The following is a 27016-nucleotide window of genomic DNA, read 5'->3' as shown; positions in this document are numbered from 1 at the left end:
TAGGTACACACCAGGGGGAGTGTTGGACCTCTGCAGAGAGACCATTGCTTTTAGGTAGCCCAAGGGCCCTGCTTTAAAACATGCTGGCAGCGGACAGAATTCCCAGTAGTTGTAAGATATTTAACACCTGATTGTATTTCATTTAAACAGAAAGTTTATTAACAATTCAACTAACAAGGAATGTTGTGCTCATCGGCAGCAGAATGCCAAGTGTAGTGGTCAGTATATGTACAATGATACAGTGCAATCAGTACAATGCAGTGCAATCAGGGGGTATCTGTGTTCAATATACAGCCCCTGCAGCACCATGTGCTCACCATGCACCCCTTGCACCATTAGTCTATCTTTGGCCAGTGCCTGCCAGAACATTGAAGTACAATTGTTGCCCTCCTTGTGCCCAAGTGATTTTCCTCTAGATGTTTTCGGGTTTTAAAAATAATTCGACGATTTACCAGGCTTCTGGAAAAATTGTCCCTAGGGTGAGTGAACCCCATCACAGTAATAGATACATTGAATTGTAAGCTCCTTCGGGCAAAGCATGATGCCATTTATACTCTACAATACACCATGTAATATTTTGTCTCCTTGTAAAATGGGGATATTTGCTAAATTTAGCAATGGCATATTGTGACACATTAAACAAAGCCAAATAACTGTAATGAGAAGTACAGAAACCCTGGTGATGGGGAAGCTGTTAGGAAAACACAGTAACAGTGGAAGAAGCTGGCAGTGATCCATTGTACTCTTATACTTGGAGCATGCTGCCCTCTTGTGGAGTATAAAAAGAACACAGTGTTAAATAATTGTACATTTTTATAAAGGAAACGTCTTTCAATATTAGTAGGAAATAAATTCAGAATTGACCTTATGTATTCATAATGTTCCTGCTTTCTAAAGTCCTAGATACGATAAGTAAAGCATGTATGCACAGATGTACATAAAAGAACAAACCGTAATGTAATTTCTAATTTATAGCATTTACAATATTTATATAAATTTCAAAAATATTCAATACAAGATACAATTGCTTTGCAGAGCACCTTGAGTTTTTTATAAAAAGGCCAGCAATAACTAATTACTTTAAAAAAATCTCAGTCTATAGAAAACCCATAGGGCTCCCTAAAAAATAAAGGGTTATTGGTAGCATGGTAGTGGTGGAGGAAGAGCTGCTAGTGCACCACCTGCTGGCCAAAAGTTGTAAATGTGAATTATTATTAAGCATTCTTTTCAGTTCCATCCTAAAAAATGAAATAGCTTAGATTTGTATTATATTTTAGAACAAGGGACAGCATGATGCACCAGGTAGGTCTAAAATCATGGGTGTCAAACTCTGGCCCTCAGGCCAAACCTGCCCGCAACGTCCTTTTTTTGGCCCCCAAAGGGATCCTTAATATGAATTGGTGCTGGCCCGCTGCTGCATCGAAATAGCGCCGCTACTACAATTCCCAGCATCACTCTCATCAATAGACCAGCGGCCTCTCTCCCTTTGCATGGACCCACATTGGACTGTTTTATAGACAGGGAATTGCAGTGCCATTTCACTTTCAAGTTTGGCCCCCGACTAAGTTTTTAATTTTGGCCCACTGTGTATTTGAGTTTGACACCCCTGGTCTAAATCATGATCACTTTGCATACAAACTCACCAAATGTGCTATGATTTAGTGAAAACTGCTAGGTTGTGCACCTTTTAAGCATCTTCTTAAGGGGGAACTCTCTTATCATGAGCAGTATTTGCAGAAAGGGACAGGCAATGTGCCATCTGCAAAAACTGTCCTTACCCACCTAATTGCCACCAAGCTGTCAAATTTTGCTGAGCTGCACACACATGGTTCCAGGCAAATACAGCAATCCTGGCTTCCTTTCACCCGCCAGGAATGAGTGAACTTCTGTGCAGGGGTTTACGGCCAATCAAGATGGCCAAAAGATTGTCTTTAGAAGAAAAGAACGAAGATAGCGGCTCCCTGCGATGGAATGGATTAGGCTAGCAATTGCAGGTTTAGTTCCATTTTAATTTTTTCCCATAACAAACACAAATCAGGGATATGAAGTACAGACAAGCACTTTTCTTGGTCCTAGTTATTGTTATTCATTATATAGTGCTGACATCTTCTGTATCGCTGTACAGCTTCCATAGTAATGCAGCTGTCTCAGAGACGTTCATTATTCTAATGACTATAACACAGTCCTATTCTGGCCATACACTTGCAAAATGTGTGCCTTTATATCGATCTATGGTTACCAGGAAGTTCCCCCGCCTAAATGTCAAGACAACCAATGAATGAGAATTCCCAATCAATGCTCCATGATAAACTTCAGCTTGTCAAATCGTTACAAATAAACATTTCCAGGACTCAGAAATTCTTCAGAATATTTATTTATCATTTTGGGTAAAAATGAAAAGTGCAAACAAAGATATATTTATCTCCCATGCTTACTGCAACCCATTGGTCCATTTATTAGAACAATACAAAAACACAACATTCATCCCTAGATAAGAATTATGGCTTTCACAACAACATAGACAAGTAAAAAGTTCTGCTTATACTTTAAAAAAAAAAAAATACATTTTTCTACATTTTTAAAGTGCTACACAAAATCAATTGTCAGCATTCAGTTTGTAAATGACAAAGTACAATGGAGGGCTAATTCAGAGATTTACGTAAAATAAAATCATGAGTAGAGAGTTTGACCATAACTAGAAATACATTGTCGGAAATTATTGGGTGGTAGGAGTTTTTTTTTTTTTACACAACTTCAGTTCAACCAATTGGATACCAGTGCTTGTCAGAATAGGTAGGTGGACAACTTCTGCGTAGCTGGAATGTGTTGTAGATTACAGATGAAACAATTGCATGACTGCTAGTTACAGGCAATCTGGTGAAACGTTAATAACCAGTCACCTGGGACTACGTGAGGTCCAGAAGTTACAGGTTCTATTTAAAAGCAGTATCAGCAGCCCATTCAGGGCAAAGTGACAGCGCTTCTGATAACTCGCCACCCCAGCAATTATACCCACCCAATCCTTGTCCCTTCTCAGCTTTCCATGTATCAGGTAGTTTATGATGCCATGTGACAATGTATTACCAGGACTGAACACTACCATGTGGGGTGCTGATATTATCAACCTAGTGAACCACTTCTGCAGAGGAAAAGCATAGTTCTTGTTGTGGGTGGGCTATCGGTAATCAAAGTAACTTTGACCTGAATCAGAAAGTGATCGCATATTTACATTAAAAAAAGCACTGCAAGAAAAAACATGGAAGCCAACATTGATGATCTTGTTGGGAAATGCTAATTACTTGCCTGTCATCCTACTGACTTCAATCATTTCAGTCACCAAATAAGAAAAAATACAGGTCAGGATCTATTGCTGCTCACTTGTTCTTAGCCAGATGTAAGCCATAGACAGCCAAGCAATTGTCATTTTGTAGAATAAGGCACCCTATAGAAGTTTCTCTCCCAATGGGTTTCCTTTAAGGCCTCTCCAACCTGTTTTGTTTCAGAATATTAAGGCACAACAGAGAACACGGATGATGTGAAAAATCCTGATACCCACAGCAACCAATCAGGAAATAGTTTACTGGTGTCAGATTAGTAGGAAAAAATATATATTTTGAAATTAGCTACTGAACTTTGCACAAGTCTTTTTTCCAAAGCCAATTCTATTCATACAGAAATATTTGAAGCAAATAATGTAGAGAATAGGTTATGAGAAGTAATTATTAAATATAAAATCTTCAAAGTGGCAAATCCCTATAAATAGAGAAACATAAAATATACCCAGTGACCTGATTATTGACCAATCCCTACAGAATGTTTGAGGAACTAATGAATGGCATTTGACATGATTGCCATAGTAAAACGGTAGATAGTGACATAAAATGGTATATTGCTCAGTGCAGTTTATCAAATCAGCATTCTTGTGCAACTGGATAAAGCGTAATCCACTTAAAAGTCTTACATGGGTCCTGAGACAAATTCTGAAACCTTCACGATCAAAGTTATAAAATGCATCCATCTAGCAAGCAAGGACTTGGCTTGAAACTACTTGGCAGATATAGTGCTGCTTCATTTTGGTATGCTGCTGGCTGGACTTTTTTCTTGCATTGGCTCACTGGTTCCAATAACTTCTGTAACAGTTTCAAGTTGGTCCAATACTCCCTGCAGGATTCTTTGTCTAAATCAATGTAGAATACAGCAATAGGTGCAGAAAAGGGAAGAGAAAAAGGTGCTAGGAGCACAGGGGGGGAATTATACTGGGTAGATCTCTTCCCAGCGACTCCACCCACCACATGAATCCTATCAGTGGTTATAGATTTATTGACCTATCAAAGGCTATGCATGCTGTACACAAGAACCATGTACAAAAACTCCTCTAAGCCTAAAATATAATGAGAATATAAAATACTTTTGTAGTGTTTCATCACTACTTGAGTAAAAATGAAAGTCTTCTTTCCAGCACCCTGAGTAACAAAAATAGGTCCATATGAACAGCCTACATGGCTTGTGACAATATCAGGCACTAGTGTATTGGTAAGAGGCTGCAGTCACTGTACTGGAATGTACATTGTTGGTATAACAAATTTAACATCAATAAAAGCAGCAAATGTTTAGTTTTTTTTGGTATGGCAGCTTAGAGTGATTACTTCTCATTTCCAGTTCTGATCCCACTTATTCATACGTAATGCGGGTCATCTAGATAACTGAAGATGAGGGTGATGGTGTAACCTGTCCATAATCTCTTCATCTGTCGGTTCCTCCAAGTCTTCCCTGTGGGTTCAAGCAGTATATAAAGATTATTAGCTAAAATTATTACACCGAAAATATCTATGGTTTCATGAAAAACTGTTAGTTTAGTCCAAAAACTCTCAAAAGGTAGAAAAAGTGTTGATTCAGTACTAAGAGGCATTGGGTCTTACTTAATCTTCTCCAGTCTTGAAGAGCTTTAATATTATAGGAGAACCTGGGTGATCCGGAAATCTGAGTCTGAACCAGGATTGAAAATATTTACCCACTAATTATTTTAAGCAATCCATTCCAGGCTTTCTGGATCATCCATGTTTACCTATGATAGTCCCATCTTCTCCATTTATGAAGAACTTAAATAAATCAAGACCCATTGTGTTGAAATCTTTCTGCAGCTGTCCCACCATATCCAAATAAAGATTCACATTATTTAAAGTAGTAGCAGAAGAAGCTAAAGTGACTCCTCAAGGTTTGGTGGACCTGGTGAGACACTGAGCAGCAGGAGGACCTCATCCTAATAGCAAATGCCGCAGTGGATTTCCATGGTTTGACAGTAAACAGCAGGATGAGTTTCCTGTTCAATCAATCTGATAATTTAATCAAACTCACCATGAATAAATTCTGATCAATATCTGAAAGTATTTTAAGACTTCTCAATTGATTTCTTTTTTATCAAATATCAGAGCGCTTTTCTCCTGTTTGTACTGTCCGATGACCGCAAATCAATTGCAGCGTTTGGTATAACAAAGACTCCTTTTTTATTAATGGACAATATTTATATCAAACAAATTGATTGAAATATAGTTGGCTTAGGCTGCCATGGGACTAAAACATTTGCTATTTCAGATATCATTCACATATAAGGTCCATTATTTCATGATAAAATTTCCTGCTGGGCATAACAGGTACTGCAAAGCCCCCTAGAAGCATAACTGCATTAAAAACAAAATCTCACACTGTATTTACACCGCTGCTTATCTCACTGGCCTGCCTTTCAGTATCAGATAGGAAATTATGGAATCAGTAGACATCTCACCTGAACATCTGCTGCACTGTCATGTGGTACTCCACGTGTTCGGATGAAGAAAGAGCATGCCGGTAACTGCGATCCCATTTGTGGATAAAATTCTAAAATTTGCACAGAAAAAGTATGACTTGGTATATTCCATTATGATGAGTGTCATGGTATAGGAATACAATGAGATGGAAATATCTATAAAAATTCATATTAACAGGTCACCTTACTGTGTATTTCCACAAAATACCCAAACCTACCCCCAAATACCCCCTTCAACCTTTAGATAAATGCTGGAAATTATTTGTCTTTCAACTTGTTCCTGTAGTAAAAAAAACTGTTTCATTTGTGTTTATTTGTGTTTTATTACTTCCTATAGTGTCCTCACCTGGCTTGTAGAATGAAGTTAGAAGCACTCTAAAATTGTGTTTTTTTCTTTGTTTTCTTTTTTTGCATTAAATTAAAGACATACAATATGGACATTGGCTGTTTTATGATATTTCAGGTAAGACATTCTATTTGTGTTTTGCCTTTCAAGCATACATAAGATTTAGGAAGTTAAAACAGTACAAGTAACATCTTACCTCTAAAATCAGAGCTACAAACAGGTTAACCCAAATGACAGAGGACACCAACCACCAAGCCACAAAATACAACTTTGACCATCTGAAAATAAACAATAGATAAGAAAAACATAAGTTAAATGCTGACATAAGTGCAAAATAATGAAAATTGTCACTGGGTGCAGATGTTCCAGCCATTGAAATGTTCCATGACTGGTAAAGGATGATTCACATTTTCCAGTTTATAAAATAACATTTCATGGCAAGTAATGGAAAAGTCAGCTAAGCTAAATTACATTTTTTTTGGAAAGTTTAGGCATGTAGATTTTAGAATGAGGAAGTTAAAGGGTTTCATTTCTCTATTTATCAGATTTGATTTCCCCATTAATTTGCCAACATACAGCAACAGGTTCACTTCATTAGCTGCCCACCAGCTGCCAGAAACAGTCCTTCCCTTAGCTTCACATGTACCCTGATGGGTGGCCAAGAGTGAAGTAAAAAAGAAATGTGTAAGTCACAGCTTAGAGCTTACACAGGGGTTTAGGATTCTCTCACTGTCCGATCTGATACCACTGGGTGCCTGAATGTCATTGCTGCCATGTAGAAGAAAAGTGAGCAAGTCATATGCTAACCTATAATCAGAAGCGCCAGATATTTGTATTTTTTACTGGTGGCTGAAATAAACAGCGGACATCTAACAGAAAGGTGTTGCTGGTGGGGAATTGATTTTATTGCTTTATTTTGCAGGCTTTAGTGACAAAACTACAAAAAATGCATATTAGTCATATCTATTTTTTCTTAATTAACATATCAATAAGTTTCAAAACTATCCTTCTCTAGAACTTCATGTATTTATCAGCAAGATGCTAATGGGACATCAAAGTTTTAAAAAGTGTCCAGAGCTACATATTGTTGTTTTTAAAGCTATTGAACCATTACACCCTTGTGTTCCCCCAACTCAACCCCTTTCTTTTCTTCTCTTCAACTCCCATTTAATACTCCTCTTTCTTCTCTCTTTTTTTTCCTAAGGATCAATTAGTGAATTGAGATGTGGCCACAGACTTCTCTAGATTCACCACATACCTTCTACTGGATTGGTTATAGCTTGTAACGAAGAGCACTTCGTATGCAAGTTTGATTTATTTGCTTGTGTATTCATTTATGTGTTATTCTGTAACACTTGCTGTAAATTCTATCCTGTCTAGTACTGCCCTGTTTTTCTTTTGTCTAATACCACAGAGGAGTCTGTATTTGTGCTCTATGTATTCCCAAAAATGTATTACAACAAGGAGTTTGGAACAATTGACGTGACAAGGCTACCACAGCAGAAGCCTAGCCAAGTAGAACCATTTACAAACCAGCTTGTAATTTTTTAATCTATTGTACAGATTAAAAAATGTGGGATACTAGGATTTATTGTGCCTCAGCGTGGCTTGAAATGGGCTAATTTAGTAAGACTAGTGCAAAGAAACATGAGCCAAAATAGACCAGTAGCTAAGAGCAACGTAACTGAAATCTACTGGGTATTTTCAATATTCTTTGCACCAGTCTTTGAAAAAGGAACCTAATGACTTCCTGCTCCAGTGCTACATTGTGCCAAGAAAGGTTGAGAAGCTTCAAGTGCTCTAGTTGGCCTCAGGTATGATTTTCTTTCTTTACATGAGAAGCTACTGATGTTCCGCACCGGTAGTCATGTCAAGCAGTTTTCCCCACTTAGGCCCTTTCATGGGTGTAGATATCGCAGAAGTTTATTCTTGTTCTGCTACAAATACTCTGACAACTGCCAAGGGGCCCTCTTGTTTATCTCTATGATAAAGTGAATTTATCTTCCTGATCAATTCATGTTGCTGCAGGTCAGGTATGCAAGATTGCTACTTTTTAAAGATTCTACAGAGGTGTACACAATGTAAAAAATTAGGTTGTTGTAGTACACAAGCCAACTAGCTCCACATGAACACCATAAGCTCTTACTGGTGAGGGACCGCATTCTAACCTTTTAAATAGCCCAGTCTGTTTTTTAAATGAAGATTATTATAAACCATGACTTACGGATTTGTATATCTGGAAAAGGCTTCCAGGAACACCTGCCAATTATTCACCACCATCACGTTCCACAGAGTCACAAGAGCAGCCTGTGCACAGAGTAAAGAAAAATGAACCAAGTAAAATAACTGCTACCCAATCACAATTGGCCACAATACTTACAGCAAAGTCATCAAAGTTGTTTGGCCAATACTCAAGCTGCTCAAATGTCCCGCATTGTGCTGTCTCATTAGTGGAGTTTTCATTGGCTGGAGAGCTAAACGATTACACAAGAAAAAAAATTACATGAGCTTCATGTTAAAGATAATAATTGTTCCAAAATGTTAATATCTAAAGCTCAAAAGATGGGTTGTTTAATGGGAAGCAAAGAATTGCAAACAAAACTTGCCTTGCATTTCCTGGATTTGACAAAACACCTTTAAACAGGTCAATACCAATTATTGCAAAAACATAGTATACCACCTAAGAAAAACAAAACACAAAGTCAAAAAAGTCTAAGTAGAAAAGTCTACACAGTTGTTACAGTCCGCTTCCAAAAGTCTAGTTGGTTGCCCCCTCAAAACATATAAAATACAAAATAATTAGTCAATGTGATGATTCTTACCACAAGGATTCCAGCAAATGCCCGCAGATTCTTCACTAGATCCAGCAATGTGCCGGCTACTAGCGCCATCACCTGTGAAGTAAAAAGACTTTTTTATTAGCGCATGATAAGCAACAAAGGATACACCATTACAAGGTGCTCACTCATATTCCTACTGCTGGCCAGGCAATATAAACTAACTTCTGGTAAGTTCTAATGTGCTACTTCCCAAATGACTTCCAGCTTTTAACCTCCCCAAGCATTCTAATTCTGTCCAAATTTCCGTGCAAAAAGCATTACAATTTTTTTGCATGGAAAATTATTTTACGTTGTAGGCTAAAATTCTTAGGCAAAACTCACCAAACTTTGTCCAATAGTTAATAAATTTAATTTAAAAAAAGAGAAAAAGACTTTTTTGTATTGCACTCAATACAGCTATTTTGTATTGAATCCAATACAAAATTATTTGAATTTCCCGCCGATCCTCCCGCCCGCACCGACGTCATTGGGAAACCCCGCAGATCTCATGTCTCTGCAGTTCACGGTTGGAGGTGGAAGAAGGCAGACCTGTCCCCAGGACCTGTGGGGACCAAAAGGACGCCAGGGGACAGCGACGGGGCAAGGCAAGTGGGTTTTTTTCTAAGGTCAAAGCAACCCTGAGTGTGACTCGGGGTTACCGCTTTTTGCACCCAAAATCCACCCCGAGTCACACTCGGGATTAAACAATCTGTGCTTGCGGTACTGAACCCTTTCCAAAAACTACTTTTACTTATAAGTTTTTTCTTACGCAGTGTATAGAAGGTTCAAGTAAGCAACTTGGTTCGCTGTAGAGCAGTAGGGTATAACTTTTCAACAGTACAACTTTGTAACATTATTTTACACTTATGCAGTAGGGTAGAGCTGCTTGGGATTTCAGGACAGCAGAGGCAGCTGAAGTTAGGAATTCACTGGATTTCTGGCAGATTAAAAAACAAAAAGGAATCCTAGGTTGTCAACTAGCCCACATGTCAAAGATACCTCTGTCCCTCCCACGATCTTGCATCACTGTTCTCTTATATTCTCATATATTCATGGCATAAGGGTATGAAGATGGCTTAAAGCACATTCACACAAAGGCATTGCAGAAACATATGTTGTGTCCCATCAGGAAGCTGCAATGCACTGTTAGCCAAACTTTGTGTATATACAGTTTTCTGGTTTAATACAACACATGCCAGGGAGGACCAGGGACCAGGGTGGAGGGAATAGAATATTTAGCTTTTGATAATTAGTCAGAATATGGATGTGAATAACAGGGCTGTTTTATGGCTTAACTACAAAGACCCCGGAAGCATGTTTAAAATAGCCAGTGATGGCGCCACCATAACCTGATCTATGTTTGTGTGCTTTGAGAATAGAATGCAAATATTCATTTTTAGAGGAAATCAATATTGGGAAGGCTTTTTCAGTCTTTTTTTTACAACCATTGGTCTTTGGGTTCAGTGCAGTTGTGTACCTGTTCTATGTCAGAACATCAATGTGAAGTGTCCTGCTGTTTTAGCCAAAAGCCAAAAAAATAAAGTGCACCCACCTTCATGTTTGGAATAATTCTCAGAAATCTGAAAACGATAAACATGTTGACAAGACGAACCATCTCCCAGAGGGACAAAAGGCCCTGCATGTCTGGTTTCCTGGAATATACAACAAAGACAGAAGGTTGTTATCTAAATTTTACATTAGAGGAAAAATTCCTTTGGTCATTCAGTGTAAAGAAAAAGGTTCAAAGAGTTCCTGCCCATTTTCATTATTATAATTGCTCAAACAGGGCCATTACTTTGAATTCATGTGACAGTGGTGAACCAATCAAGTGTTGTCACATGCGAGACGGGGAGAGAGTCACATTCTCCCTTAGTCAGTATCCTGCTCGGGGTCAATGCTTCCCAAACGTTTCCACAGTGGTTAAAGGCAAAACCAAGGAATCCCCATAAACCTAAATTACACAGTGCATTATCCTAACTCAGCAAATTTGTGCTGAAAGGAGAACAGGAAAACAGTCACTGTACAGCACTTCTAAACAGGAAGCATAATAAAGATAGAATATGGCTATATAAATATATTCTTAACCAAGAATCAAATCAGTACTTGCTATACATATATAAAAATCACAAAATGACACAAAACTAAAACAAAAAAATATAAGTGGGGGAGGAAATGGGATGTAGGATTATGGAAAACAGCAGTAGGTGATTGAAGTATACCCTTTATATAGAAGTAAAACTGTAATAATTTGGTTGAAAAATAAAGCTTACCAGCCAGGATGCGGGAACTTGTAAAGTGCAAATGTAGCAACTTCCAACACCTATAACAAAATAAATGTGTTTGAAAATAGATTGAAAGACATATGTACCAATGCTGTGATATGTGTAGAGTCACCTGATGACTTCTGGAGCTCATTTACATCTCACATAGCACACAGAAGTGTTCTCAGACATTTTTTTTTAACCAGGTGGTCAAAAAGTAGGAAGACCATAGGTTTCAGGCAGAAAAGCCAGTGCCCCACTGTCATCGATGCCGAGTACTTGTAAACTAATGATGGCGAGACTGCTCATGCCCCGCTGTCAAACGTTTCAGAAGAATAGCCGATGCTGACGACAGGTGGGTGGGGAAGTCACATGTGCAAGGTGGAAAGCCCAGGAAAGGCTCTGGGAGAAGTATGGCAAACCAGATATGTCTTTTATAGTGCTTACATATATCCATTCATTACCTGTTCTTCATTTTCGGTTGCCAGCCCATTTGAACTTTTTAATTCAGCCAAAATGTACACAGACATTAGACAAGTGTACTTATATTCTTGTAACTTATGTAGCTATAAGTTGGAGCTTTGTTTTAGTTACAAAAAAGGTGTTGAGTGTGGAAGATGGGGGGGGGGGGGGGGGATGCGTGCTGGTTGGTAGTACAATATCAATGCCCACAATCTGTGAACAGAACAATATCAAATAGGTGTGATGGTCAGGCATCCAAGATTTCCAAGACTGGAGAAGACAGACTATAAGGGGAGAACCTGGGTGATCTATCAAAACTGAAATGCATTTCCTAAAAAGCATTTGATATTAGTTGACGCATGCTTTCAATCCTGGATCATATCAATGCCAGATTCACAAGTTCACCCATGACAGTATCTTCTCCAGTCTTGGAGAGCTTTATTAGGTCAGGCCTATAATGTAACTGGATTAAAGTTCAAGGACTAACATAGGGGGTAAAAGCCTATAGAAGAAGAATTCCTATAGATCATAAGGGCTTAAGAAGCCATTTGTAAAATAAATGTCCACTGCAAGATGTTACGTGAGTTGAATAGGAAGGTTTCATTCTAAGCTACTAGAACTCTTTATCAGTAACACAAGGTTCATGTTTCTAAATTATATCTGCAGGTTCAAAGCATTAAATACATCACATCACAAACCTGAAACCAAGATTAGCAAACAGACATGACAGCTGCAGCTAGGAAGAATTTCCTACCAGTAAGATGATTGTTAGAAATCCGTCAAAAATGTTGCTCGGATAAGAGAGATAGTTCTTCATTCCCAGGGAAAAGACTTTTAGGGACATCTCTAGAACGTAGTACAGGATAAAGAAACAGTTGATGGCCTGGTGTGAAAAAGATACAAAACATGATAATAAGTAAACTTTTTATGCAAAAGCCGAGCTATAAACAAAAAAATAAACACACACACACACACACACACACACACACACAACAGAAAGAGGTACCCACTCCTAAAGAGAAGTCATCACGGTCACTCCCAGCTTTTTCTGCATCGACCATCAAAACAACCTAGACAGACATGAAATGCCAAAAATAATATGCAACAATAACACTGAAACTGGATTCATATTTTAATTTTACATTTAGAAAAGTAATTAATAAGTAAGATAATACTGACAGAATCACTGTACTCAGTGGTACTTTAGTAAGAGAATCAACAATTAGATACATCTAAAATTCAGAGCAAATATTGTAAACCTAATTTGATTTTGGAGGCTCATTAAAGCTCTGGTTAAGAACATAAGTACAGAAAATGTGGGAATAAAACTTAGTCCACTAGCCGTTACCAACATCTAGGCTAAACCGTTTACTACTTCAGGTGCCCATTCTACGCAACCATGTGATCCAGGCAAAGAAGGAGCAGCTTCTGAAGCTACTCATTGCCAACCCAAAGCATGATAGGTTACAGGATGGTTCACAATATCAGCAGCACTTAATCCTATACAGCTGCTCAAGCCTCTGTTACATAGTAGCACAAGGTTGTAGTTAAGAGCATAGGAGTTGTTGTATTCATGTCAAGATAGATCCCCCCTATGAGATGGAAGTGGTGAAGAGTGCCCACAGTACCCAACAAATATGCATTACAATAAAATAAGTTGTGAGAAGGTGGCTTTTCTGTCTTGCTGCACTTTATTTTATGTCTGCTACTTACACAGATAGAAATGAGATTGGCCAATGCAACAAAGTTCCCCAGATAGTCGAAGTACCGATGGCTTCCAATGATTTGCAAAACTTGAAGGAATCTAGACTGGTACACAGGCTGGGGAGGGTGCTGCAAAACAAACATTAATACATTTAGAAAAGTCTGTAAAAAAAAAAAAAAAAAAATTCCATATTCTGTATCTCCCTCTTTCCTGCCTTATAAATTCAGGGGATAAAATGATCTCCTTGAATGTGCAAAACACAATACCAAGAAAAGGTACATCAGAAACAGAAGGAACCAATTAGCAGAGCCAAAATGTAACAGAAGAGGTGTTCCCATGCAGCAGGAACAACTGGGAGAGACCTTGTCCTGCTTATCTACTGTATGGTGCTAGACAGGGATTTCAACAGGGACATAATTGCTCCCCCATGTGTAATCAACTGCTCTCTGGGATGAGTATACCAACTCTGCATGACATGATACAAGTAAATTGCTTTCTAAGTACCAGAACCTCTAAAGTTTACAGGAAACGTGTGACCTCCCAGTGCAACCTGCAATACTGATTTGTCAGTGTTAACAGCCCAGTCTTGCTCTGCACTCATTTATAAATGAAAGTTGCTAAAGTAGCTGGGATAAGAGGGAGACTTTAAATGCCACAGAACCAGCATAAGGATAGGATAAAGCTTGCTACTGCTTGGCCCGCCACAGGAAGGGCATATACGTAAATGTAGCATGAAGTCCCTAATGAAGGACAAGAGAAAACATGATTTTCTTTACACTTACATAATACAATAAAACCTCCAACAGCACATGTGATATTTAACCTATATATATTACCTGTCTTACAGGATCCTTATCAAGCTCATCAAATAGTTTCTGAAAGTGCTCTGGAGAGATAACACCGTTGGGGGAGCGTTTTACTTGCTAGAATGACAAAAAGTAGGTTTCTTTTAAATAAAAAAGGCAAAACCAATAAAATGTGTTATTCCTCATTGTCTTTTTGATTTCTACTTTTACCAGTATAATTGCCATTTTGCAGTAGGCATCCATTTTGACTTCCTGTAGGACTTTAATGAAGGTGACACAATCAACACCACAGGCCCTAAAGAGAAATCAGATTACAGATTCAGATCAATCAGGCTCTTCCAAGTGTTTACATAGTGAGTGGAGCCATGCAAATAATTACTTTTTATTCCTAATATTAGAATATGTGTTGCAGACTAGAAATTTTGGTACAGTTGGCCCATGAACATAAAGGAAAGGTTTGCTCAATATTGTAAAATAGAAAACTATTATTTTAGATTTGTGATGGAAGATTCCACTGTGCTATGCATTATCAATAAATAGCCACAGTATTTTTTCTCTGTCAGGCATGAGGGGACACCCAAAGTTCATCCAAAGAAAACCAAGTGATGGATTGGAATACTTTTAAATCCCACAAAGCTATAGAAAAATCCAAAATTAAAAAAGAATGTGGCAAAAACATATTGGCCTTATAGTGGGATTGTGCCAGGTCTTAGAATTCGGACTTTCCATACAGAAGGGGTGCAGATACTACAGATGTGACTGAAGACTATGTTGACCAAAGCTTTGGGTTTCAGGACCTGTGCAAATTTCCTATGGCTGTTGATTATCTCATCTGTAGAGTGCCAAGGCCCTTCCAATTCTGCTAATGTGATAATCCAAACCCGTTTTCCTCTATGTTGTTGCATAGGTGAAACACTGTCCTGGCACCACAAACATTCACAGTAAGTAAATAAACAATATCCATTTGCTCTGTATAACAAAAATGTTGATATTTAACAAATAAGTATTATAGAAAAAAAACACACACACAGGCTGTGAAAAGTGTACTGTCCCATCACACTAGCAGTCAGTATAAAAATGCCCTTACAGTGTGTGTCGTGGAAACATGCCACCTTACTTCTGAGGCAGAAATGATCCCTAACTGTGAGCTTCAGTAAAAAATGTTCCCATTCTATTTGTGGTCATTATATTAAAGAGATTAACTTGCCACTGCATAAACCCTAGAAACTTGTGGAGGTCCTAGTTGACAGACTGAAATAAAGTCATCACTTTAAAGTTCACAAGGTATACTAGTTTGTATCAATCTAAAATAAAATCCTTACGCCTGGTCACGATTGTTTGACGTGACTTCTCTGTGGAAGGAAAGCACTTCAAAAGCAGCTCGAATTCCCAACCGCCGCCTGAGGAGGGAGGCCTGAACAGATTTCTAAAGAGAGGAGAAAAAAAAAAAAAAAAACAGTGTTAACGTATAGTATTAACGGATAGTACTGCATCAAAACTATGTGCCCACACCAAACATATTACTATAAATATACTATATATATTTCAAAGTATGAACACCGACCATCACACATGAGCTTGTAGGACATCCCTTTTCCAAAACCAATTATATTAACCATTATTAAACCATAATATCGGTAAAGAGCGGACATATTACGCAGCACTTTAAAAAGTCCATAGTCATGTCACAGGTTGTGCCACAAAGGGGTTCACAATATAATGTCCCTACCATAGTCATATGTCTTTAATACAGTCTAAGGTCAATTTTGAGCAAAAGGCAATTAACCTAACTACATGTTTTTGGAATGTTGGAGGAAACCCACACAAACACAGGACAACCTGTAACTTTATAAAGATAGTGTCCTGGCCGAGGTTTGAACATGGGAACTAGCACGGCAAAGGCCAGAGTGCTAACCACTGAGCCACCGTGCTAGACCGTATAATGAAGATGCCCCTCCTCACCCATCCCCAAGCTATATTAGCTTGCACTATAATAAATAGGCTTTCCACAAGATTTTACCTAACTGATCAATTTTTAGTTTATGATAATGTTTGTGTAAGATGAAAAATCTGGCTACATTAAAAACGTCTTTCTAGGCCCAGGTATCTCCAACGCCATTATTTTTCTAAGAAAACACAAAAATACAGCCAGAAGATGTAACCCAAACAGAGAAAAGAATGAGTTTTCTACTAGAAAATAGTAGAATAATAGAAGAATAAATTCTTCTGATACAATGTTTGTGTTTTATTGCAGGAAGAGGAACAAGTAAATCAGCCCTTAGGGTCCCTCCTCTATGCTGTTGTTGGGCACCGTACCTAGGAAGAAAGGCGATTGCAGTAAACTTTGACAAAAAAATGTTTGCTGCCTTATCCTAGAAGTCAGATTTTATCACATGTAAGATCCAATATAGATCAGAGAACAAAAGATAGGTTGCTACGGGCATTACTTTTACTAATTTCATAAATTCGCAACACTGATCTTACCAAAAGATAGCCGCGGAACTGATTGTAGATAATGGCTGTAAGCAAGTTCATCAAAATAAGACTGCCTGTGTAGTAGAAAAATTAATGAGAACATGAGAAAGGAAGGCTGAGAGACTGAATCGAGTAGTGTAATGCACGATACATGCATTGCAGTTTACCATGGGAGGGTTGCAACAACACTGGCCGTGCTGTCAACCCGGAAAGACGCAATGAGGTCTAGGTATAGACTGACAAGCTACAGACTTGTGAATAGGCAGCGACAATGCTGACAGCAACAACCTCTGTAACAGTTTTTTCATTCCATTGTACAGCAAGCAGGTACAGAGTGATAATATGCTGCTCTGAATTCAGGAGCAGAGCATTAGCCTTGTCACATCATCACAGAAAGCTGCATTTCATGGACTTAACCAGTAGGATCAGCTGATAAACTTTAAATTAAGTAATGTAGTACAGATATGTTTTTCTGGAAGACCATAGTGCTTCTTTAAAGCCAGAAAGAGTGAAATAGTTTGACAACAAGATTCAAAAAAACACCAACCGGTGGTTCGCGGCTCTGAACACAACCTGCCCACTCTCCCATGGTAGGCTCAGACCTGTGATGGGAAAATGGGCAGGTTCTGGCATCATGACATCACTCGGGGAAGTTTCTTCCCCTTTGAGCGACACCTGGCTCCCTGCGCATGTGTGGTCCAGAGACGGTAAATTTAGTGGTCCATGGGTCCTGAAAAGGTGATCACTGACTTAGGGCACAAATGGCTTATGATCAATCACATAATCAATCAAATGTGATTTAAGGAAAATATCTAAAATCTTCCAAGTAGTGTTACAGGTTTAACTATAACTATAAAAAAAACTATACAAAACTAACTAGAAGCTATATAAATGACACAGTAACTGTACCAAGAGTAACAGCACTTTAATAATACTTCACATTGCGGTGACTACCATGCAGACTCACCTATTACTGTGAAGATGATGAAGAACAGGGAGTAGGCTCTGTTGTAGGAATAGGCTGGGATCATCACTGTTATAAAAAGAGATAAACCTATAAATGTCCAAGTAATATTAGACACAGAAAATCAATGAAATAAGGTGTACCAAAACAGTGTTTCCTGAATAAAGCCCTTAGCTTGCATGTGTTCATTATGTCAGCTTCCCATACACTAATGCACATTATTATTGCTCTCAGGAAGGTACCCTAAGTGCATTGGAGAGACATGGTAGAAACATCATGCTGCACCTCCAATAAGAAACAGCCTGCTTCCTAATTACATTCACATACTCAACTTTATCTTGTGTGTTATTGTGCATAATTAGCTACAAGTTATGCTTTCTCTACGTCATGTGTTAAATGAAGAAAGGTTGTACCATCTGGGTTATTGGCGGTTGTCAGCAGCACCAGGAGTGAAGTGAGCGAGTCAGGTAGATTACGGAAATACCTCTGCCACTCTACATCAACTTTGGAATCCTGGAAGCAACACAGATCATTATAACATTGCATGTAATGCCATTTGTATAGTGCAAACACTGTATGTACATAGCACATCAAGGTCACATATTCATCATTGCAAAAAAAAAAAGTAAGTGAAAACTAGTCTACGATAGGCATTTACCACTGGTTATAACATACCAACTTTTTTTGTGGGGGCAAGGCTCTGTATTTTGAGAGATCCTTTAAATTGGCCAAACTATTTGCCGAACTGACCGTAGGTGCAGGCAGTTGGTAAACAGGTGATTGTTGAGGAATATATGTGTGTTCACTCATGAAGTGAATGGTTATTGTCCCCATACAGGGGAAACAAATTTCACATAACATAACTGGTGACAATTTCTTTCCGTACGTGTAGCAATAGGTTTTTATGCTATTTCTGTACAGTAGAATCTTATTAGTAAGTTTATTACCTTTGCATGAGCAAACAGCAGCATACCAAACATGGTAAAAAGGCACAGATGCAAAGCCAGCAGCAGCATCACACTAGTCGGAAACAAAGGTTCATATTACTCTCAATACAATAAACACATATAATTACACTGTTTACAAGAATGAATGAATAGAACGTCCTAAAATCACATCTAGAATGAAATCCTTTAGACAAACTTAATAACGAGCAAAGAATAAACTGCCTTCAAATTATGTGGAAGAATTAAAAGCAATAAATCTTAGACTCATCCATCACCAAGACATGTGGAAGCAGAATCTGTATGGTAGTTGCCTTCAGCATCTGCTGCAGGTGGATTTTCATGGTTTGTCTATGTAGGTACAATGAAACCTTAATAAATTCTAGCCATTAGATGTGTAATTGAAAGAGAGTGGACTGGATGGAAAATATTCTAATTGTTTTTAATATAACATGCTGATTTTGTAACTATGATTATATAATCATGTTCAAGCTCAATACCTCACTAAGCACAAAAGTCTCCTTTGACACCCTGAAATCCTATTTACTAATTGCTTCATTCTAAAGTAAATTAGAGGTACAATGAATAATGTGCATCAGTGCTCAACCCAGAATTTTTTTTAAGCCGGGTGGGAAGAAATTTTAGGTGGGTGGCAGCCCCTGTATTGTGACTAAACTCTTTAGTAACCACCCAAAAACAGCCGGGGGGGTGATGAAAAGTGACGGGTGGTGCGCCCAGCTAAAAGGGCCTGGGGAGAACCCTGTGCATTTACTTTCACTACAGCTATTCCTGGATACCATCACTACTGCACTGGAATGGCTAAAAAACATTAGCTGGGAATTCTCTTCAGGTCCTGTCCCAACAACAGAGCAGGAAATAGGAGAATTTTGCTGCAAAAATGGAGGGGAAATCCTATTTGCCATTAGAACACGTGGCAGGATTACAAGATATGCCCTCTGTTCCTGTTACAGCTAACCTCTTGAATTTCCTTTTAAACAGGAGACAACGGTCACCAGGATAGATAAGAGAGGAATCTACCCAGTGAGGACACAGACAGCAAAAAACCTAAAAGTAAAAAAGTGGCTTTGGGATAACGCAGGAAGGCACTGTATAATTTTCTTACCTCCCCATCTCTGGGAGAGTTCTCTTAATGCACTTCAAGGTCTTTTTCATAAGAGATGAATTCTGGAGAAGGAAGAAAGGCCGCAGGAGTCTTCTAATTCTCACCCCCTGAGAATGACAAATCCCCAATACAAAGGACACGGTAGAGAGAAACAAGTCATTCAATTGCTACACATTGTCAAACAGTTCATTACTTTAACACAACAGTGTGACCAATATTACAGATTTGTGTCAGACACCATGGAACAATTATTCTATAAGGGATCTTTGATTAGAGGCCATTAGGGATCACTGCACAGTGGTTAACCAGCCAAGGAATTTTATGACTTCTGCTACATCTTATAAGTTTAATGGAGGAGAATATGCCAGAGGAGAATACCAGAACCAGAAAGCCAGAATGCCAGGATTTGGTTAGCTGAAACCTAAAGCCAAGCCTATTTTAAAAAAGGGGGAAAAAAAGGAATACATTTTTTGTTATAATAAAATATCATCCAAGATTTGAACCCGGGACCCAGCGCTACAAAGGTGAGTGCTAACCACTGAGCCACTGTGCCGCCTGACTAGTTTCACCATTTGACTGATGATTCTGCAATCACAAACTAAGAAGGGGAGCACTTTGAACACTATTATGTCGATAAGGATTATGCTGACAGGAGAAAGTAGCAGGGGGATATTCTGATCAGTCTACTGCTACTCCATTACTGTTCAATTACAGGCAGGAGGAGTTTGGGGTGACAAAGCTGTAGCGCACAAAGAAAGCCAGACCACCAACCTATCTCTGAGGTCTGCAAGAGCTCCGTAAATCTCTGCATAAGATGGACATAAATACAAATGTTTTTCATGTAAAACATCTATGTATTTAAAATTTGTGAATGAAAATTAATTTTGAAAATTCAATGTTCCTGCAGTTTGTCCCTTACCTCTCTGCACATGAAGCATAAAGACACTGTCCAATCCACAACTGACACCATGAGTGTCAGGATGTAACACAGCAACCACTTGTTCTTCAAAAATTCATTCCAGCCAATTAGATAACTCTAAAAAGGGAACAAACATAGAATAAAGAACATTTGTAATATAAAAAGTCTCACTCAAGACTCATCTCTTCTAAATTTTGTAAACAATCCTTTCAAAATATTAAATAGTTTTTAGTGAAGGGTACACAATTGCACTTGGTCTTTTAGGATGGTCAGTTTTGGGTAAAGCCTTTTTCTGTACAGACGGACCAGTCATAAAGACAGCCCCAGTAATGCCAGGAGTTTTGATATGGAAGAACTCTGGTGACCAACACTGGGACATGACTTTAACAGAACAAATGTGGGATGAACTAAAATACCAATTCTGAATCTGGTCTTCCAATCCAACATGAGTACCTAAATATCAAATTCTTTTTTGGCAGAATAGGCAAAAATGTACAGTCTTTGTACTCTTACCTACCTCCTCCCACTTTTAAACATTCACCATTGTGCTCATGCGCTTTGGTACATTCACAGCTCTACATAAGGGAGAGGTCTCAGCCCCTCCAGAACCCTGCACGAATCTCCAACCACATCTATATATATTCTAAGATTCAAAGATGGCTAGATTGATCATTAGTAAAAGTAAGGACGCCCTAAAGGTATACTACTAAGGATAACCAGTCATCTATACATTCCCAAAATCAATGGAAAGCGATGGAGATGGGCCAAATTACTAAAGTTGTACTACCATGTGCAGGTGATCGCATTAAGAGAAGGTGAGAATAAGGAACCTTCCTTCCATGTCAAATGGTGTAATTCAGACCTCCTTCAACTTCTGGTAGTCTTGAAGGTGGGGATCTCAAGCTGAAGGGTTACATTTTTGTCTCTGGAGGCTTAAGTCACCATGCATGTGATCACCTACATTAGTGGCGACATAGCTATCATATCCACCAAACCCTCTACCTGATTCGCCATCTTCATTAGAGACACATCTACTTGAACTTCTCACTGCTCATAATGGGAACTTGTATGAATGTTACCTTGTCATGGAGAACATTATAAAAACAATAATTCGACATCAACAGTTTAAAACTTATATTTTGTGGGTGGAAAGTTCTGTACTGTAACCAGTCTTATTAATTATACATTTAGATTTCCAGTGAATAAACATTTTTGGATCGATGTTGCAACCCATGTATTTTATGGTAAAACACAAAACCAAAAAAGAGGAACTTCAAACACATGTCGGAAGACTTTTGAAACCATTGCTTTTTGGGAGGAATACAGAATAACCTTCTGTTGAGCACTTTGTTGCTATTTGTCTCCTGCAGTGTCATAGGGGGGTAAAAGTAGTTCAGTATATGCCCAGAAGTACTGACTATTTTAAATTTGCTGCCAAGTCCCACCTACCTGCCTAATGGTGCTGCCCTGGAGTCTAAGACTCACATGCAGATGCACGGCTGGCATCGGATTCTCCTGGCCTTGCATCCCCAACATTCAGACCGGGGACGCAAATGCGGGCCGGGCATTGCCAGGGGAAGAAGATGCTGGGCATTGCTGGAGGACGCCGCTGGAACATGAGAACCAGGTAGGGGTTTTAAATTCCCTGGCAATTCTACCCCGAGTGTGGCTCGGGGTTACCGCTTTTGGTATGGAAAATCCACCCAGAGCCACACTTGGGAAAATCACAAGGGAGGTTATTAGAGTTGTGTATCTGTAATTATTTTTTTATTGTAATGTTCTCTGATCCTACAAGCATGTATACATCTATATCAGGCCAATAATATTTTTTACCTTTACAGAAAGATCAGTGATAAATATAAGAAAAGTCACAAATTCCAAGCTTTCCGTCAGTCCGCAGGGTGGTTCCCAGGCTGCTTTGCGGTAACGCACGTCTGATGTTACAGTAAGAGACGAGGGTTTCTCGAAAAAGGCAAGAGCCAAATTCACAAATATGGTCACATTAAGTATCCTTAAAAAGTAAACAATAATTATTAGGTTGTGTAGGCAAAAAAAATAAAGTTTGAAGACATTGCTTGGTTAACAACAGAGATTTGAGTGACAGAGCTGTAGCTCTGAACATGTCAAAGTCAAGTCGAAGGATGGGTCACAAAGGCTGGTGTTACCTTTAACCATGAAATGAATTGGAAAACAAATATTTTATTTATAATAAAAGTAAGGAAAAGTAAGAAGCCCAAAGTAACCTTGGTAATTTGACAGATATAAGTGGTAATTGAGAATGATTGTTAGTAATTGTGAATAATTGTCAGTAAATTTTCAATTCTCATGATCCTTCTGCCATCACCATTCTAGGGTCTCCCTCTCTGTCCACTACTTTTGTATAATCTACAGCAGCTCTCGTGCCAGCCTGGCCAAACACTATGTTCAGAAAGTCTTACAGTTATTTTATTGTGTTTGCCCCCTAACTGAGCCTGCGATTGAGTGGGCGGGTTGTGTCTCTGGATCGCCCTGAGCTTGAAATCTATATGAGGGACATGGTTCGCAGCTCTGCCCAGTGCACCCCTAGTAAGGTCAGGAGAACCCCAGAGTTGGGGGATGTGGATATGAATTATAAAAGGGGTTCCAGTAGACCTTAAGGGCATTTAAAAGGTTCTCCCTTGTTCCTCTGAGTTGGCCCAGTGTTCTCTCCAGCCCTTTTTAGCCAGGTATACAACCTGGCTGTTTATGGGCGAGTACTAAAAAGTTGGGTCACAATACAGGGGCCAGCACTCACCTACAGCTTCTTCCCACCCAAAATTTGGGGAGAAAACTGTGACCCACTACCTTTCTAGCAGTTTTATTAGCTGCTTTGGTGCCATTTTCTGCCAATTCTCTATCCTCAGTCTGTCACTCTAAAACCATGTTAGCTCTGCTTCTACTGCCCATCTGCCAACATGAGCAGGCTACTTTCTGTATGGTTTTCTAAGTGTTGCAGGCAGGTGGTTTCCTGTTTTGCACTGCAGTCAAAAACCTTTCTATACAAATACCAACTTTTCAGTTGGAAACAGCAATCAGGACTCTTCCCTACAACAGAAAGCAATGCACGCGCGCACACACACACACACACACACACACCCCTATAAAAAGTAAAAGAAAGTAGGTAGCAAGGAATACATCTTTCTTCTCTCTATGTGGACAAAGGGGCGTGAAGTGAACAAAACAAAGTTTAAAAAAAAAAAAAAAAAGGCTATACCTTTGTTGGATGTTTCTTTTTTCTTTAGGTGTCTATACTGTGTAAACTTACCCATACTTACAATATGCAACAGTATTCTCCCCAGAAACGTTTTTAAGCTGGATGGGAGGGAGCTGTAGGCAGGTGAAGGCCCTGTATTGTGACCCAACCTTTTAATAACCACCAAAAAACAGCCATGTGGTCACTAAAAAGTGCTGGGTGGTGAACCTAGCTAAAAGGGTGCCGGTGGGGACACTCTGCAATAAAAACCTAACAGAGGTTATAACAAAAAAATAGTGAAAAACGTTTGAATCATAGTCTAACCTTTTATTGTATCAGAATATATACAGCCCACAGAAGGTTCACATTGAATTACAGATATTAAAATGTATTGAGATGAACTATGTATTCCTTATACCAAACATGCAGAATGTTTTTTTATGTTGCAATAAATAGAAAAATATTCCTTCTTACCACTGGCACAGATCAGAATAATACCATCGGTACAGCTGCAGAGAATACAGGTCAACACGATGGTCTATGGAGTGATACTGAAAATACAAAGAACACAGACAGGTTATTAAAATAAAACAACACATTGTTATTCTAGCTAGATATAAATAACAAGTTACTAATTATAATAATTTATGTATATTTAGAGCCATGTCCCAGCATAACACACCTTGAAATACACATTTGGGAAATAGAATATATTATACTAAAACTGTGGAAGTAAAGAAGTGCCAGAATGGACAGATCAATAGCCAACATCTTTCAAGGGCAACAACCACCCCTCTTCAGGGGCCTGGACATACAGGAAAGTAATTGACCTGGCAGAATACAATGCAGCAAAATGTTCACTGGCAGCCTGCTCTTATGGAATTAGAGTCTCAAATCACAAAGCAGAAATCCAATGTGCATCTTCTATACTAACATTTCAAAAGAGGGGTTCCATTACCGACCCGCTTCCTCCTTTGCAAACCCTGCAATTCTGTGATCCTTCTACAGCCCTGTATATTTTGTTCCAACTTTCTAAATCCCACCCTCTTAGTATGTCCCATCCTCTTTGTAATATACCCCAAATGTCCAGTGCCCCGTAGTGCGACGCAACTTTTCAGTAACCAACCACAAACACCCAGGTGGTTACTGAGAAGTGCTGGGCGGTGCACCCGGCTAAAAGGGTCTGGGGAGAACACTGTGTTTTTAGGTAACAAAAAGATGGTTACTTTACAGATCGCATACATGTTGGAAGTCATCATGTTTAGCGAATAAATAACTATAAATGCAAAAGCCGCATACATACACTAGGGGATCCCTAATACCTGTGCGAGCAAGAACAACAAGAATGAGAGGAAAAGTGGAACCAGAGCATGTATGATGAGCTAATAGGAAAATGAGAAAGAAGGGGGGTGGGCTGACAGGTGAGTGGCCAAAAGTTAGGGATTGCGTCATGTAGTATTAAGTGGACAATGTGATGTTTTTAAAGAATGAGCAGGTGACAGTCAAAGCCTGCTCGAAAGAAACTGACAATTTATGGATTTAAAAATGGTTTGAATTTGGGCATCACATCCTACAACTTGGCAGTTATTTATAATTATTCAAAGCCCTATTCAGACTGGATCTTACGTCTGACAAATGCTGTTTTTGAGATTGCCACATCTGGGTGATTGCATAGCAGTTATGACATGAGACATCAAATTAAATTAGTAGGTATGAAGCCCAAAAGGATTAAGGTTGAGAAACGCATCCCTGGTACATATGTAGGGAGTTGGTGTTTAAGCAGAATACAAAGAATATTGTAATCCCTGGATCACAAGCTCTGCATGATGAGACAGATCCACCAAGTGTACAGAAAAGTGTCTGACCGAGTGCAACCTCAGGGAGTGGTCAGGTAGAACGCATATTATTAGGTGACTGTATACTTGAATATATCTGAACATTACTTAATAGTCTGGTATGACTGCCATGCATTGTCAGAAGACAATTTAGAATTGCTTCATATCAGTGACCACTCTTCTGGTGCTAAAGAAACATACACACACAGCAAGATTGAACTGATAATTTATAACATTAATATTATTTATATAGCAATGACATATTATGCAGCGCTTTACAAAGTCCATAGTCATATCACTAGCTGTCAGAGGAGCTCACAATCTAATGTCCATACCATAGTCATCTGTCATTACCACAGTCTAAGGCCAATTAACCTAACTGCATGTTTTGGAATGTGGGAGAAAACCGGAGTACCCGGAGGAAACTCACGCAAGCACAGGGAGAACCTGCAAACTCCTTGCAGATAGTTTCCTGGCTGAGATTTGAACCTGGTACCCAGCGCTGCAAAAGCCAGAGTGCTAACCTCTGCACCACCGAGCTGCCAGAATGCTGAATGTATACTTTATAATATTGATTTATGAACATGTATAATTTATAATAAATATGTACTTCTAAGAGTCACACAGAACTCTGTCTTGATTAAGACTGTCCCAGAAATGATGCATAAACTAGGAAAGGGGGCCTTAGACCTGCAGAGGAAAGCGCCAGATATACTTATCTGACACCAATCCAGGCTGCAGCCACTTACCTTCTCCGTCAGTACGTCTTTTACCCCCTTTGGCGGATTGTAAAGAAAGAAAGCCCTGCATAAGATCCTTAACTAAACTTAAAGCAGACAATTCCTGTCCTCATCCCCAACCAACAGTGACAAATGCCCAAGGAGCCAATCATCAAACCATGCCATGTTGGTGACAAGGAAGAAAGTCACCCTGTACCTGTAGCAATGTTCCCTATACCTGGAAGAAGCAAGTTTTTTTTCTTTGCTTCTAAAAGCCAAACAGGGCAGTGGGGCAGCAAAAGAAAGATAAGAACATGGCAGAGATTGTGAGAGTTCCATGTGCACAACATAAGATCACATACAAGTTTTCCATAAACCATACAGATACACACAGGCTTATCCATTGCAGCTATCGGAGAAATGCCAATGTACAGTTGTGTTGGTCACAGATATTAGAAATATTTGCCATTTCTTCACATAGCTGAAATAAATAAATTATAGAGATCTGTAAGATTCCACATTGACCCAAAGCAGGTACTACATCCTATACACGCTTCCTTTGCTCCTCCAATGACCTACTACTGACTTCCTCACTCATAACTTCATCACACGCATGGCTCCAAG

The 27016-nt window shown here is 38.9% G+C and overlaps 1 protein-coding gene across 1 annotated transcript in view; it reads right to left on the bottom strand.

Moving 5' to 3' along the window:
• Nucleotides 1-2358: 2358 nt before the first annotated feature.
• TPCN2 (two pore segment channel 2) overlaps nucleotides 2359-27016 on the bottom strand; it is a 29441-nt gene continuing 4783 nt past the window's right edge. Inside the window, exons 3-25 of the mRNA XM_072422075.1 lie at nucleotides 24313-24389; nucleotides 22461-22638; nucleotides 20628-20744; nucleotides 19709-19815; nucleotides 18589-18661; nucleotides 18055-18154; nucleotides 17645-17710; nucleotides 16687-16751; nucleotides 15525-15628; nucleotides 14413-14497; nucleotides 14233-14319; nucleotides 13405-13524; nucleotides 12702-12761; nucleotides 12446-12574; nucleotides 11239-11288; nucleotides 10521-10620; nucleotides 8972-9043; nucleotides 8756-8829; nucleotides 8530-8623; nucleotides 8374-8456; nucleotides 6346-6427; nucleotides 5783-5874; nucleotides 2359-4770 (exon numbers count right to left, since the gene is read on the bottom strand). Coding sequence (XP_072278176.1) covers nucleotides 4692-4770; nucleotides 5783-5874; nucleotides 6346-6427; nucleotides 8374-8456; nucleotides 8530-8623; nucleotides 8756-8829; nucleotides 8972-9043; nucleotides 10521-10620; nucleotides 11239-11288; nucleotides 12446-12574; nucleotides 12702-12761; nucleotides 13405-13524; nucleotides 14233-14319; nucleotides 14413-14497; nucleotides 15525-15628; nucleotides 16687-16751; nucleotides 17645-17710; nucleotides 18055-18154; nucleotides 18589-18661; nucleotides 19709-19815; nucleotides 20628-20744; nucleotides 22461-22638; nucleotides 24313-24389 — 2094 coding nt within the window. The 3' untranslated portion in view covers nucleotides 2359-4691. The remainder of the gene's footprint in view (nucleotides 4771-5782; nucleotides 5875-6345; nucleotides 6428-8373; nucleotides 8457-8529; nucleotides 8624-8755; nucleotides 8830-8971; nucleotides 9044-10520; nucleotides 10621-11238; nucleotides 11289-12445; nucleotides 12575-12701; nucleotides 12762-13404; nucleotides 13525-14232; nucleotides 14320-14412; nucleotides 14498-15524; nucleotides 15629-16686; nucleotides 16752-17644; nucleotides 17711-18054; nucleotides 18155-18588; nucleotides 18662-19708; nucleotides 19816-20627; nucleotides 20745-22460; nucleotides 22639-24312; nucleotides 24390-27016) is intronic.

The sequence above is a fragment of the Pyxicephalus adspersus genome, chromosome 9 (genome assembly GCF_032062135.1).
Source record: "Pyxicephalus adspersus chromosome 9, UCB_Pads_2.0, whole genome shotgun sequence".
NCBI classification, from domain to species: Eukaryota; Metazoa; Chordata; class Amphibia; order Anura; family Pyxicephalidae; genus Pyxicephalus; species Pyxicephalus adspersus.
The sequence above is the reverse complement of the archived record's forward strand: the minus strand, read 5'-3'. Positions and strand labels throughout refer to the sequence as shown.